This window comes from Pantherophis guttatus, chromosome 4 (assembly GCF_059756535.1).
Source record: "Pantherophis guttatus breed Tessera chromosome 4, ASM5975653v1, whole genome shotgun sequence".
Lineage (NCBI taxonomy): Eukaryota > Metazoa > Chordata > Lepidosauria > Squamata > Colubridae > Pantherophis > Pantherophis guttatus.
Window position 1 is genome coordinate 131803855 of NC_142066.1, and position 16297 is coordinate 131820151.

At 45.0% G+C, this 16297-nt stretch overlaps 1 protein-coding gene across 2 annotated transcripts in view; it reads left to right on the forward strand.

The window, feature by feature from the left end:
• Positions 1-16297, forward strand: part of DNAJC1 (DnaJ heat shock protein family (Hsp40) member C1) — a 113736-nt gene that overhangs the window by 89807 nt on the left and 7632 nt on the right. For both annotated transcript variants that reach the window (XM_034402170.3, XM_034402171.2), the window contains one exon: positions 15735-15783. In XM_034402170.3, coding sequence (XP_034258061.2) covers positions 15735-15783 — 49 coding nt within the window. The remainder of the gene's footprint in view (positions 1-15734; positions 15784-16297) is intronic.

Genomic DNA, 16297 nt, shown 5'->3' on the forward strand with positions numbered 1-16297 from the left:
CATCGGCACGGTGAATGGGAGGGGCAGATATGGCGGGAGCAGGGGACCACATCAGGTGCTGGGGGCTCGCACTTGCTGTCTGAGAGCAATTGCTTGCCCCGGTCCCCAAGGCTCTGCTCGGACACTAGGTGGCTTAGATACTCAGGAGCTGGGCCTTCGGCTGATGCTGTGCAATGCCAGGTCCGTGGTCAATAAGGCCCCCCTCATCCACGATCTTATACAAGAGGGAGGAGCGGACCTGGCGGGTATTACGGAGACCTGGTTGGGCCCGGAGGGTGGCGTCCCTCTGGTTGAAATGTGCCCACCAGGCTTCAGAGCATTCCATCAGCCGAGGGCTCAGGGGAGGGGCGGGGGGGTGGCGGTTATTATTAACGAGGATCTGGGTCCGAGGGAGACCGCTGTGCCTCAGATAGCCGGATGTGAGTCCCTCCTTGTGAGGTGGGGCCGTGGGGTTCAGATGGGCTTGTTGCTTACGTACCTGGCTCCCTGCCGCGTGGCAACAGCCCTACCTGAGCTACTCGACGTGATAGCCACGGTGGCAGTAGATACACCCAGGCTTTTAGTCATGGGTGATTTCAACTTGCCATCCGTCGGTGAAGCGTCTGAGGTGGCTCGGGAGTTCATGGCTTCCATGACGGCCATGGACCTGACCCAGTTAGTTCATGGCCCTACTCACAGGGGAGGTCACACTCTGGATCTGATTTTTGTCTCTGGCCAGTGGTTGAGTGGTCTTGTTATAGGGGATATAGACATGGAACCCTTGTCATGGTCTGACCACTCACTCCTTCGCCTAGATCTTCGAACCGCGACCCCTCGCCGCAGGGAGGCGGATCCAATTAGATGGATCCGCCCCAAGCGCCTGATGGATCCTGATAGGTTCCAGACGGAGCTTGGGCCATTTCCTGAGGATCTAGCACATGACTCGGCCGAGGACCTGGTAGCCGCCTGGGATCGGGCGGCTGGTGGGGCCTTGGACCGAGTTGTGCCTTTGCGGCCTCTGACCCGATGCCGATCCCGTGCGGCTCCTTGGTTTACTGAGGAGCTGAGGGAAATGAAGCGCCGGAAAAGACGCCTGGAGAGCGGTTGGAGGGCCAGTCTCGCTGAATCTGATCGAACACTGGTAAGGTCGCATATTAAGGCCTACCTAGTGGCGATAGAGACGGCAAAGTCTAACTACTTTTCCGCCTCTATTGCGTCATCAGGGAATCGTCCGGCCTCCCTGTTTAGGGTGACCCGCGCCCTGCTCCATCCGGGAGTGCGGGAGGATCCCTTAGAAGGCAGGGCGGAGGATTTCGGACAATACCTGTATGACAAAATCGCCCAGATCCGGGGGGATTTGGACTCTGACTGGGTAGATCAGGGCAGGGTGACGAGGAATAGTCTTGAGAATGTTATCTGGGAGGAGTTTGATGCTGTGACTCCTGATGATGTGGACAGGATTTTGGGGAGACTTAGTGCGGCCACATGTTTACTGGACCCGTGTCCCTCCTGGTTGGTACTGGCTTCCCGGGAGGTTACACGAGGCTGGCTCCAGGGTGTTATCAACGCTTCGTTGAGTGAGGGTTACTTCCCCACCGCCTTGAAAGAGGCGGTGGTGAGGCCTCTCCTCAAGAAGCCGTCCCTGGATCCGGCAATATTGGCCAACTATCGTCCTGTCTCCAACCTTCGCTTTATGGCGAAGGTTGTTGAGAGTGTGGTCGCACGACAGTTTCCGCAATTCCTGGAGGAAACATCTTATCTAGATCCGTTCCAGTCGGGTTTCAGGTCTGGGCACAGCACAGAAACGGCATTGGTCGCGTTGGTTGATGATCTCTGGAGGGCTCGGGACAGGGGTTGTTCCTCTGTTCTGGTCCTGTTAGACCTCTCAGCGGCTTTTGATACCATCGACCATGGTATCATGCTGCACCGGCTGGAAGAGTTGGGGGTGGGAGGCACCGTGTTGCGGTGGTTCTCCTCCTTTCTCTCCGACCGGTCGCAGTTTGTGTTGGCAGGGGGGCAGAGGTCGACCTCGAGGCCTCTCATTTGTGGAGTGCCGCAGGGATCGGTCCTCTCGCCTCTCCTGTTCAACATTTATGTGAAGCCGCTGGGTGAGATCATCCGTGGCTTTGGGGTGAGATACCACCAGTACGCTGATGACACCCAGCTGTACATCTCCACCCCAGGCCACCCCAACGATGCCCTTGAAGTGATGTCCCAGTGCCTGGAGGCTGTACGGATCTGGATGGGGAGGAACAGGCTCAAGCTCAACCCTTCCAAGACTGAGTGGCTGTGGCTCCCGGCATCCCGATATAGTCAGTTGACTCCATCACTGACTATTGGGGGCGAGTCATTGGCCCCCACAGAGAGGGCTCGCAATCTGGGAGTCCTCCTGGATATGCAGCTGTCCTTGGAGGAACATCTGACGGCTGTAACCAGGGGGACCTTTTATCAGGTTCGCCTGATTCGCCAGTTGCGGCCCTTTCTTGATCGGGATTCCCTGTGCACAGTCACTCACACCCTCGTCACCTCTCGCCTTGACTATTGCAACGCTCTCTACATGGGGCTCCCCTTGAGGAGCACCCGGAGGCTCCAGCTGGTCCAGAACGCAGCAGCGCGGGTAGTGACGGGAGCAGCATGGCGCTCCCATGTAACACCGCTCCTGCGCGAGCTGCACTGGCTCCCAGTTGTCTTCCGGGTGCGCTTCAAGGTGTTGGTTATCACCTTTAAAGCGCTCCATGGCATAGGGCCTAGCTATCTTCGAGACCGCCTGCTGCCACCAACGACCTCCCATCGACCCGTGCGCTCCCACAGAGAGGGCCTCCTCGGGGTGCCATCAGCCAGACAATGTAGGCTGGTGACCCCCAGGGGGAGAGCTTTCTCTGTGGGGGCTCCCACCCTCTGGAATCAGCTCCCCCCAGAGATAAGGAGAATCCAAGACCTCAGTGCCTTCCGTCGCGCCCTTAAAACCCATTTATTTAAACAAGCCGGGCTGGCTTAAGATGAAATTTTTAACTGTTTTTAAATGTTTTAAACGTTTTTAATTGGCAAATGAGTTTTAATTGGGCCAAATTTATATATCTTTTAATTGTTTTTAATATTTGTTCTGCATGTTTTTTAATCTGGCTGTACACCGCCCTGAGTCCTCAGGGAGAAGGGCGGTATAGAAATCCAATATAAATAAATATAATTAACCTTTCAAAGATTTTCATACCTATGGATGTCAGAGCAACTTGTCTGTATTAGTATTAGTATTAGGCATGATTGCCATTTTGAGTAGATCAAACATATAAAAAAGGCAGCATATTAATAATAATACAGGTAGTCCTTTGGTTATGATGGAAATTGGGATCAGTGTTTCTAGTTGTTATGTGATATGGTCATAAAGCACAATATCACATGACCGTATTGCTTAGTGACTGCAATCCCAGAAGTCCCAATTGTAACTCTGTCTGGATCACTAAACAGAAAGAGACAGGAAGTCCAAGCAAGCAGACAGTGGAGCACAGAGGGTATCTCAAGCAGGTATTACAAAATGCAGGTGGGCAAAAAAGTAGTGAGAGTGATTTTCTGCTGGTTTCCCTATTGATTTTCTTTTTGGGATGCTAGCAACAAATGCCTGAAATCACAATCATACAACTGCAGCTCACTATAATGATGTAATCATGAGCCAGGCACTGAGTACCTGGATCACAATCACATGCCGCAATGGCTGGAACTCTGAGGACTGGTCTTACATATCCCTGGTTCAGTGCCATTGTAAGTTTGAACAATCGCTGAATGGTTACACCTGAGGTTTACCTATAACAAGAAAAAAATTAACAAAAATAATGACAACATTCTGTCTTGATTTTTGTTACTTTTTTCAGGTAGGTAATTTGAAGTATTTCTTAATTTGCCAAACATTTTTTGTAAAATGAATTTCTACAACAATTTTTTTTTAAATTTGATTTATATGCCACCCTTCTTTGGAGACTCAGGGCGGCTTACAATGCGTTAAGTAATAGCCTTTGTATATTTTATACAAAGTCAGCTTATTGCCCCCACAATCCGGGTCCTCATTTTACCTACCTTAGAAAGGATGGAAGGCTGAGTCAACCTTGAGCCTGGTGAGATTTGAACTTGCAGTAATTGCAGGCAGCTGATGTTAATAACAGTGCTTTAGTCTGCTGCGCCACCAGGGCTCAAATTGCACTGAAATTTTGAAAGGAAGATCAAACAGGGTGGATAGGTATGTTATAATCTTGGGTAGTATATATTGGTGCAGACGAAGCTTTTGAATTCTTTGTGCAGGATTTTATGCCTGCATGGTAGTCTTTTTCTGCTAATGGAAGCCCTGCTGTTTCTCTTGGCCTTCTAGGCAGTAAAGGTTGTAGGCTCTTCTGGAGTAGAGGCACACAATTGCTGCTGAAAGTAAAGAGGGATGGAAGTGCTTTATGAATAAAGGAATGTGTTTCTGGATCCAGGTCATTATTTTTAGAAACTTAAAAGGAAATAAAAATTGTGAAAATAAAATAGACCAGTCTGCAAAAAACATAGACTTTAATATGGTTATTAACTGCAGGTTTTCAGAAGTGACAGCAAAGAATTCCATCCTCATGAAATAATATCATTTACTCGCCTGGGAGGAGGTAAACTGATTCTGTAGTGTCTGTTGTCACTAATCTCTTGTATTCAAGTTGCAATAGCAGACGGATGCGGGATTTGCTTTCTGTGTGGAAAAGGCCCAAGTAAGCCATAAAAAATATGCAGGTGGATAGATAGAAACACATTTTTCTAATTAGCTAGTGCCTGCTGCTCTAAGCCAAAGTGGTTGCAGTTATAATAGTGCCCCGTTTTCACAGAGGAGCTTGAGAAACCCCTATTTCTCATTGAGTTTGAAGGTTACAGGGAGAAAAATATTATCAGTTAGTTTTTGTGGTTATTTTGTGGAGGGGAGGTGTTAACATTCAAACAGTCCAGGATTTATATTAAACATACTTAGATGGATTACTTCGTGGCTTCAGGGAGCATTTCCTAGCCAAGGAATTCCTAAAAAGAGATGGATATATTGATTGTATTGAAGAAAAGCAGAGTAATTTAAAGATACATCTGTCATTTTAAAAAAGGACCCAATGCAGGATACTATGGCTTGCAAATGATAAGTGTTGTTTTCTTTTTTGAAAAGCAAGTTTAGAGGCCTAACCTGGATTGTGTCAGGAATAGGACAAATGAAAATATAAGCTTCTCTTGAACATATGAGAAGATGTAATGTAGTTTATTGATCTATTGCAAGGAAATATATTTACTTTTTACCTCCCCTTCCCACCTACACTGCATTACTTTTATTCTTATGACAACCCTCAAAGGCTAAAAAAGAGTGACTGGAGTTTCATGGCTGAGTGGTTCTTTGAGTCTACTTCATAATCCATCAATCCAAACCACTAAACCATCTATTTGTGAGGCTCAAGTTCAATTCTGTACTCACATGCCAAACTCATCAGACTCTCCCTGCCCATGTGCTCTGTCTGTGTTTTATAACTATTGCTGAACTCTCTTCAGTCCCAGGCTAAGTGAATATTGATGATGGATTCCAGAACTTCTAATTCAGTGATTGAGCATTTACAAGGCACAAGAAGAATTCTAAGACGGAGCAATCTGGTCCTCGTATTATATCAGCTGCTTGACAATAGTTTTAGACAGTGTAACATTGCTGTTGGATGCTATGTTAGAAACAGGAAATGCTTGACAATTGGAGTGGGCATAGGGCAGAACATTCTTGACTCTATTTTCTAGTAGTGACCTTACAAATGATTGATGAGAGTGGTTTCTTCTGTGCTGATCTCTCTAGGTAAGTATAGAAATATGAAGAACAGTATTTTTCAAACTTGGCAAATTTAAGATGTATGGACTTTTACTCCCAGAATTCTCCCAACAACATGCTGGCTAGAGAGATGCACTAATCAAAAAATGTATTAGGACAAAGAATAATCTTTCAAATAATTTATTGTCTAGAACTGTGATGTTCCAATTGCTATTGGATGCCAATTCCTATTAACCCCAGCAGATCTGTCTCATGGATATAAAGGCATCATCTGAAAAACCAATTTCCTCACTTCTGTTGCAGAAATTGTAGGAAATCAGAAACTAGGTGGATTCAAATCTTGGGGGCTGCATTTGAAACTTTATGAATAAACAATTCTCAGGATGGTTATTTAGTTCTAGACCAATGATAACATCTTTATTTAAAAACTATAAAGGGTTGATTTCAGCTCTTTCCTGAAGCATTTCGACTACATTTTGGGTTTTTGAGTTGCTAGCCGCAAGTGTATGTCTCCTTAATGTACAGGGATCCATCAAATTCAGTATACCATGTTTGTAATGGTATGTGGGAATGAATTTGGGAGACAGGAGGAGGAACTGCAGTCTGGAAATAAACAGATAAAAGGCAGTTGAGTTCACTGGTGAAAGAATGAAGTGGTGATAAACATCTCAGAAAGGACTTTCTTGACCATAAAAGTAAGGATGGAGAGGATGTTGTTTTAATGTAATCTCATAATAAAAGTAGAGATCTACTTCTGGGTATGCGTCCTGCTGGACTATCCTACAAGGGTGACATCAATCATCCAAGTCTGAAAGTATGTTGACATGAGTATCCAGAGCAACTGTAGTATCAAAATGCAAGTGCAAAAGGAACAGTTTATGTCATGACACACATTTGATAATTTGTCTCCTCACCATGGATTTCTGTTACTGATAGTTTTCAAATGGAACTGGAAATAGTGCACTGCTTGGATAATCCAAGCATGGGTTATCTCTCATCTATTTGCCAGAGATTGAGTGTAGATTTTTTCTTCTTGTTGACTATGCCTCCTCTACTTGGCTGAGCTTCAGTTTTTTTCACTCAGTCTAGCTAGAGAGACGTGTGTGTCATTGCTCTGGCAATTAGATAAGAGTAGATATTCTAACTTGGATTTTCCAACGGTGGAGCTGAAGAAAAACTTTGTGATTGAGGAGTTGTCAGCCAACACAGCTTTAGGCTGAATATGGTCTCCTCCGCTGCCGGCGGTGCACTGATCATCCTTGGGACGCCAGGCCAACCGCCACCAACCAGTACTACATTTGGCAGCACCTGGAGTTCTGCCCATCCAGGGCTCCTCTGGATGGGGAGAGTGATTGCTTCCTCGCTGGACTTGCTGCTGGTGGATGAGCTGGTTTCCTGGTCCGCCAGTACAACCGCCCCCAACTTGCAGCTCCAATCCAGTGGGCGGCTCTGGAGTCACTGCCCGGTCTGCCGTGGCAAACTTCAAAGATTTGTGAGGCTTTGTAGTGCTGGGAGAACAATTGCATTCTCGCGCCAATTTCCTCAGCTTGATTCTTCCGCAGCGGCGCCTGGAGGGTCTTATTGACTCTCCTGCCAACTGTGAGCGATTGGAATGCGGAGGCCCTGTGAGAGCTGAGATCCACTCTTGTGCCATTAGGAACTTGTTAATTGGCAAGCCGAGGCGGCGGAGAGTGGGGGTGACCCGGCAAAGCAGTACTGAGGTAATCGTTTCAGATCCTGCTCATTGTGGTCACGGACTTCCATTTGGGCAGGCACTGGGAGAGCAGGGTTGCCGCTCTCACACCAAATTACAGCTGCGAAGGGCAGCGGTGGTGCTAACAGACTAATTTGAAATTGCGCACCAAAACTTAACAGTCGCCAGACAATTTCAGCTCAGCGAGCGGCAGCAGTGCTGGGAGGACTAATTGGCTATCGCATCAATTTTCCCTTGGAATTTTTTTTTTTTTAGCTCCAGTGATGCTAGGCAGCCAATTCTGCATTCTGGTCTACCTTTCAGTGCTAAGGTTTTGGTCTTAAACTGATCGCTGTTGCCAAGGCAGGTTGTTGACTCATGGTGGATCCTGTCCAGTCCTCAGACATTGACCAATTAATAGTCCCCCCAGAGCCTGCAGGGCACATAATCCTGGTAGTAAGTCCTCTAAGAATACCACCAGGGCAAGAGTAGACCTTCAACTCCTCTGCCATCCAAAAAGTCTGATGTTTGGGACAAAGACGTGAAGAGGTATCATAAGGCCTTGGAAAGGCAATTTGATAAAGCTCAAAAGAAGGCCCAGGGTAAACAGCTCCAGGTTGCTTCTACCATCGAAGCAGTTTCCCCCCCCCAATTTTTTTTTTTTTTTTTATAAACATAAAACATAAAATACATCTTTTTAGAGCAAGGGTTTGATCCGGCATAAAATGAATACAATTATTCACATTCCCTCAATCAATTTTGTTCCAAGTTTTATCCATTTACATCTTTAAAAAAAAAAGAAAAAAATCTTACTCTAAACATTTATCATTCTACTGTTACACCCAAAATTCTAAACAATAAACACCGTTCTAAATCTTTATCATTTTAACAATCAATATTTCATATATAATCCTCAATCCTAAAACCCATTACCTCAAATCTATATTTTACTTCTCTTAAATGACATCTAATATCCATAATCTTAACAAAAAGTATTTTCCTCCTCTCTTAAAGTCATTTCATAAACAATCAACATTTCCTTCTATAGTTTGTTACTTCCACAATACTTTATTTTTTTTACTTCAAGTTTATTCTCATATTTTATTGAATCTAATTTTTAACTGGTTCATAGTTTAAATATCTAATTCCCAGCTGTATTTTCTCCTGTCTGTATTTATTTAAACTGGATCACAATTTAGCTACTATTCTCCAGTAAAATCTCTTCCACTTCCTCCTAAATTTATTTTTTAGCTGATTCGCATCTTTAATCAGCTGCTTTCCAGCAATGCTTTCCTCCACTCTTTACCTTAATTATTTTAGCTGGTTCACAGTATAATTTTAACTGCACACCAGCCTTCTTCTTAACTCTTCCTAAATCTATTATAAAACTGGTTCACAACTCAAGTAGTTGCCTTCCAGCAATGCTTTCCTCCACTTCTACCCCTATTTTTAACTGGTTCACAACTTTATTTCAATTGATCCCCAGGTATAGTCTCCTCCACTCCTAACTTTTTATTTTTGGCTAGTTCACAGTTTTGCTTTAACTGTTACCCAGTGTATGCTTTCCTCCACTCCTAACTCAGTATTTTGGCTGGTTCGCAGCTTTGGCTTTAACTGTTTTCCAGCACATGCTTTCCTCCACTCCTAACTCTTATTTTTATTTTTAACTGGTTCCCAATTTACTTTAACTGTTCTCCAGAATCATGCTTTCCTTCACTCCTAAATTCATTTATTTAACTAATTCAGAACATTTATCTCTTATTCAGTTGTTTATCTACAAATTACTTCGGAATGTGTTACCAATATTGTTTTCCAATCTATTCTCCTCCATATCTCTTACCAATTTAAGATAAAAGTATATTTCAATAAATATCTTATCTCCTATTCTCTCTTAAGTTTTCTCCCATTCCATGCTTATTTCTTATTTTCAATAGGAAACATTTTGAAACACTTTAAGATCAATTTTTTATGGTTCTTAATTCTGTAAATAATTCTTTTTAACATCCAACGCCTTTAAAGGTAAACATTTTCTTCCAGATTATTAAATCTGTAGGTAGTGCTAGTTAAAAATTCAAAGTTTAAAAAAGGCATTAGAACATCCAAAAATCATGTTTTTCTTCAATCATTTATGCTCTTATTTCTTAATCAAATTGTTTATATATTTATATGAGAATAATAATAGAAAAAAGGAGAGAGTAATAGTAATGATAATGATAATTACAATAAAATAAATACAAAGAAATAAGGCAACTCTAAAAAAGGAAAAGAAAAAAGGAAGAGAGTAGAAATATAACAAAAGAAGTCAAATGGATTAAAAAAGAAAATAGAGAGGGGAAAAGAAACAAAGAGAAAGATACTAAAAGAAAGAAATAGAGAGAGAGCATAGAGAAGAAAAAGAAAAAGAAAAAAAAGTATCTCCTAGCATTATTCACCAGAAACCGTTACATTCATTTAAATCAAAATATAATATTTTGTTGTTTTGTTACATGATATATTCCATTATTCCTTTCTCCAGTCTGTCCAAATATGTATCTTTTCCATTTCAATGTCATCAAAGTTATGAGTTCTACAAAGTTAATTCTGAAGCTATTCCATATATGGTATCATCATGTCCTTCTTCTATTGCTACACCCTTCTTTTGTTGCCACGTTTATTAGTTCAGTTTTCATTGTTCCATTTAATTTCTTCTTTCTAATCTTCAATAAATCCTCCAGTGAGCAGATTATGTATCCTAAGTCAAGTTCTCTAAGTCTTTCCCTCAAAATAGTCAAGTTTAAATAACAAGCAACAAAGTTTCTCTTTTCAAGTAACAAGCAGCCTGGAATTTAGACTTTCACTTTTCAGCTGGCAACCATTTTTTCCATCTCCGTTTGTCTTTTTCCTTTGCTTTTGAAGGAATAATTAATTCCTCTTCTCCTTCCTCTCTCCCAAACATAGTCCAATCTCATTTATCCACCAAAAAGTACAGAAAAAATATATCCAGATTTGTAATCAAACATTTCCAAAATGTCAGTAATTTATGTTATCCACCAACAAGTCTTTTGTCTTTGTGCCCCAATAGTTCTCAACCGCTGTTAAGGCTGGGGCAGACTAATTGTAGTTCAGCATTTGTGGGCAGTTCCTGCCTGGGTTGATGTCCACTCACCCGGCATGCAAACTCCCAGCTCCGCTCTCCGCTTCTTCTCTTCTCATCTTGCACATTCTTGTATCCCGGTTGCTGCGGTCTCAGGGCAGCTGCCATGGCCGCCGTTCCACTGCCGCCGGCGCAGAGGGCAAGCCTCCGACCCCGAGGAACCTGCCCATTCCTCTCGGCCATCCAAGGGGTCCCTCTCTATCCCCCTGTCCCTACAGGACAGGGTAGGTCAAAGACCTACTGGTGGGGGCTTGGCAGACGGGGTTTTCGTGGGGCTCCAAAGAGCCCGCTAATTCCCCGTCTGTATCCCTGGGGTGCCAACCGGAAGTCTCTCTACCACCGAAGCAGTTTTATCTGGATCTGAGAAATCGATTTCCTTGCCTCAACCGATGGCAAACCACCTACAGGGTTGGTCATTACATGGTGCTGGATAGCAGCAACAGTATCCTTTGGGGGTCCTCATGATGTTCTGTTGCCAGTTCCAGATGTTACAGCGTCTGAGTCGCACGTGGCACTGCCTACTAGACACTTGGGGCTGGAAGCAACTTTCACCCAACAGCTGCGGGCCTCCGCTCAGGGCAGGGGCAATGTACTGGTTTGTCACTGGATATTCATAGTTTGTTTGCTGAAGTGATCTCAAAGGCCATGGCAACAGGGGTCCAACAAAGCAGTCAATTCCCCCCTCTGTCGTCTAATCTACAGCCCCAGGTTCTGTCAAATATATATCCAATGCCAGGATCTCCCTCTCAACAGGATTCTACCCATAACGCAGATTCCTTGTTGGGAGATTATGACCTGAGAGACCTAGAGTTTTCGGAAGATGAAGGGATGTTGCCAGAGAGACCGGCTTCACTGGCCTTTTCTGTCCCTCCATGTTTAAATCGTTGCTTCATAAAGCTAAAGTAACAACTAATATGTTGGTTGCTGGTCCAGCAGATCAACCCCAGGGGAATCACTATCCACATGATGAGCTGTTTGCAGTGCCATCAACTGAACAGGAGTTTATTCCTTGCCTGAAGCTCTTTGCTGAGGTGATTCAAAGGCAGTGGAGTCAGCCAGATTCCTTGGCTGCGCTTAGTGGACATGACAAAAAACTTTACTGCACGGCTCCAGATTTAGAAGGGATTTTGCAGCTTCCCTCAGTAGACACTCCAGTTGCCAGCTTAACATCTTGCACTGTTTTTTCCAATGACATAGTGGAGGTCTTGAAGATGAAGGATAGGAAAGTGGAATTATCCTGCCGAAAAACTCATCAGGCGGCCGCTCGGGCCATCAGAGCCGCAACATCGACTTCCTTTTACAACAGCGCATCCCTGATATGGCATCACCAATTACAAGAGCGGTTATCACTGGATGATACAAGGTAACACCAGGACATTAATAAATTGGTGGCAGCTACTGAATATTCTGCCGACGCATCCTTGGATGCGGCAAAATTTGCTTCTTGGGCATTGGCGTCTGCCGTGACTTCCCACCGCCTTCTATGGCTCCGCCATTGGAAGGTGGATATGAAATCAAAGTGGAGGCTCACTTTGGCCCCATACAAAGAATCTAATCTTTTTGGAGAAGCGTTAGACCCCTTACTTATTGAAAACAAGGACAAAAGGAAGATGTTGCCTTTCACTTATAGGAGGCCGGATCATAGGTATTCACCTTACTCACAGAGACAGCCCTTTTGGTCTGACTCCAGTGGGTCCTATTTCCAAAAGTCATATGCCCAAGGGTTCAACCGACCAGCAGACAGGTCTACCTTCCGGGATTAGGGTAGACGTCACCCTCTGGCGAAGTGGCCATTTTGTGGGGCCGGAACAGACCTTTCAGATGTGGCAAGTGACTCCCAGCCTGCCTTCCCCATTGGCGGACAGCCACAGCATTTTTACGATCATTGGGAATCATCCACCACCGATGCTTGGGTCTTCAGATGGTGAAACTCGGACTCACCTTGGAATTCCACTCCAACCCTCTGAACCGTTTCATCCAATGCCCAGTTTCCTGTCTTCCCGCAAAGAGAGGATTGATGGAAGCCGAGATTCAACATCTGTTAGACACCAGGGCCATCGAACCAGTGCCCAAAGATCAAGAAGGGACCGTTTTTTACTCAATTCTTTTTCTCATGCCCAAGAGTTCCGGGGGTTGAAGAGGGATATTGAATCTCAAGCAACTCTGTACAGGTCATTCTGTACTGGTCATTCAAAATGCAATCCCTCAAGGATATCTTGGGAAGCATACAGAGCGGGGATTTCTTGACATCGGTGGAACTCAAGGAGGCCTACCTACACATCCTGGTCCATCCCCAACATCGAAGGTACCTACGCTTCACATATGCCAGTCGCCATTTTTAATATCGAGCCATGCCATTCGGCCTGTCATCGGCCCCAAGGACATTTACCAAACTATTAGCAGTGGTAGCTGCGACTATCCGATTGGTCCCGGTATGCCTACAGTGTAACTTGGATGATACCTTAATTCAATAGTCCACACAATCGCAAGCCACAAAGGACCTAGAGATGGTGACCAAAACACTGTAACATGTTTTTTCTCTAAACCTGAAGAAGAGTCATCTGCGACCCACCACTCTCATACTCCACCTTGCTGCGGTGATAGACTCAATCAGAGGCCAGGTTTACTTGTCTCCGGATCGACAACACGGCATCAAGGTTTTAGTGACTCAAATTGCTCCCCAAAGGTCAGTTTCCGTGATCCTTCTATCCCAATTGCTTGAGAAGTTGATCTTGTGCATTCAATAGTACCATGGGCACGACGGCATGCTTGACCTCTACAGTGGTTCTTACTACCGTTCCAGAGAACGGGCTGCAGCAACTCCAGGGCCAAGGTACGAGTATCTTCCCATGTCCATTTATCCCTCTGGTGATGGACATCTACAGCAATTCAGACGGGGGGTGTGTTCCAGGAGCCCCAGTGCATCACCGTGAGATCGGATGCGAGTCTCTTTGGCTGGGGATCCCATCTTCTCTCTCAGGTGGTTCAGGGACAATGGTCCCCAATGGAACAGAAGAACAGCATCAATTGGTTGGAACTGAGGGCAGTTCACCTGGCCCTCCGCCAATTTTGAACTGCTGTGACAGGTCGTCATGTGTTGATATTGATGGACAATGTGGCCACAAAAGCGCATATAAATCGAGAAGTGGGCACTCGATCCAAGCCTCTGATGGCTGAGGCAGAAAGGTTGATGAGCTGGACGGAGAGATACACGCTCTCCCTCAAAGCAGAGCACATCTCCAGCTCATCCAACGTTTAAGTGGACTGGTTGAGCAGAAAACACCTGGATTCTTCAGAATGGCGTCTTCATCCAAAGCTCTTTCAGGAGCTGTCAATGAGATTTGGCCAACTGATGCTCGACCTGTTTGCCCGTCCGAAGAACACACAACTTCTGAGGTTTTTCTCTCTATTTCCGAGCCCAAGGGCGGAAGGATGCAATGCCCACCTCTGTGCATGGCCTTGCCTCCCCTTCCATTATCCCTAGGGTAATTCGAAAGGTGTTGACCGAAAGAGCAGAGGTGCTTCTTGTCACCTCGCATTGGCCACAACATCCCTGGTATGCCGACCTGGTGAGCCTCTCCATGTCCCAACCTTGGAAGATTCCCCAGGACAGCATTTCTCTCAGCCAGGGGTTTGTACTCCATCCAGAGCCCCAGTGGCTCCAGTTGATCATCTGGCACTTGAGAGGATCTTCCTGAGGAAAGATAATCTTTCAGGGAAGGTGATCTAAACCATACAGGCTTCCAAGCGTGCATCGACAAATCGGATTTACAAACCACTTCTTGGCAGTCTTTCTGTCTTTGGTGTTCCAAGGAGCACATTGACCCAAATTTGGCATCAATACCTGAGGTCCTAGAATTCCTGCAAGCGGGACTGGACAAGGGATTGGCCCCTAACACCCTATGCCAGCAGATAGTGGTCTTGTTTACAGTACTTACCTGTGACTCACCGTACTCTCACTCAACATCTGAGAGTAAATAGTTTCCTCCAGGGGGCTACCAATCTACACCCCCCAGTGGTACATAGGTGCCCCACATGGGACCTTCCCTTAATCCTGAAAGTTCTTACATCTTCACCATTTGTACCATTGAATTCCATCAGTCTCCAGTTCCTGACCCTAAAAGTCGCCTTCCTCGTGGCAATTACATCCACCATGAACTGGTGGCTCTCTTCATACAAGGGGATCTCTGTATATTCCATTCGAACAGAGTTGTTCTGTGGATGGATCCTTCTTTCTGCCCAAGGTGAACTCCTAGTTTCGCCATGGCCAGGAGCTCATTTTGCCTGATTTCTGTCCAGCTCCCAACCATCCGCTGGAAGAAAGATAGCACACCTCGGACGTCAGGAGGGCCCTCCGCAGTTACATTAAACAGGCGGCTTCCTTTTGATGGACTGAAGCTCTTTTTGTGTTGTTTTACCCCTCGTCAATGGGCAGAAAAGTTTCCTCCTCTACGATGGGCCATTGGTTGAAGGCGTCTATTGCAAAAGCATATGAACTCAGGGCCAAGCCTTTACCTGGATGGATTATAGCCCATTCAACTTGTAGTGTGGCCACGATGGTGGCATGGGCCACACAGGTTTCCATCAGCGACATCTGTAGAGCGGCCACTTGGTCCTCATTGTCATCATTTATACGACATTACAAATTAGATAGTTACGCCTCAGCTGAGTGGGTGTTGCAGACTGTGCATTCCACCCAGGGCCCGAGGATCAGTCAGCCTCCCGCCCAGTTACCTTGAGCTTGGGTACATCCCACGCTTGGATTATCCAAGCAGTGCACTGGAAAATGGACGTTGATTTACCTGAATGCCCTTTTCAGTGCGCTGCGGGATAATCCAACCCACTCTTCAGGCTTCCTAATTGGAGCCCTAGGGTAGGTTCCTTCTGTTTCCTTTTAGACACACTAGATGACTTCACCTTCGGGAAAAAACTGAAGGTCAGCCAAGTAGAGGAGGCGTAGTTAACAAGAAAAATCTACACTCAGTCTCTGGCAAATAGATGCGAGATAACCCACGCTTGGATTATCCTGCAGCACACCGAAAAGGGACGTTCAGGTAAGTCAACATCCATTTTAAGCACTCTTACCAAAATCATTGAAAATCAGATGACTTCTCTTTCTTCCTAAACAGGTTACAACGAAAGCCAAGCAGATTAAAGATTCAGTTTCAAGTGCTCCAGGTAATGTCTAATGTACCTACTATATATATAGGACAAGTTCGAATCCGAATAAGGGTATGGATAGCTGATGAGAGCTAAATAGCTTAGCAGACATCCTGCGAGCTCCGGAACTTAAAATTTTAAAATTTTAAAATAATTAAAATTTTATTTAACTTTTATTTAACTTTCATCAGCCATCTGCTGATATCGTCAGAGTATTAAACTACAGAGATCTCTGCCTTTATATTCCATTAAGCAATTTGGCCCTTGCGAGTGTAATAGCCCTTCCAGCTGTGTCCCACTTATAATCAGCTGTCTTGTTTTTGCTGTCGTCATGCTGGATGATGGGGGCTTAATTCCTACTGTTAATTGTACAAGCAATTACGTAGGGGAAACGGCCAAGCGGTTACAGACCAGAGTACACGAACACGAACTAGCTGTCAAGGAACAGCGCTCCCAGATCTGGACGCATATGAAGGAGCACAAGCATACATTTGATTTTCAAGAAGCTGAGGTTATTGCCCATGATAGGACT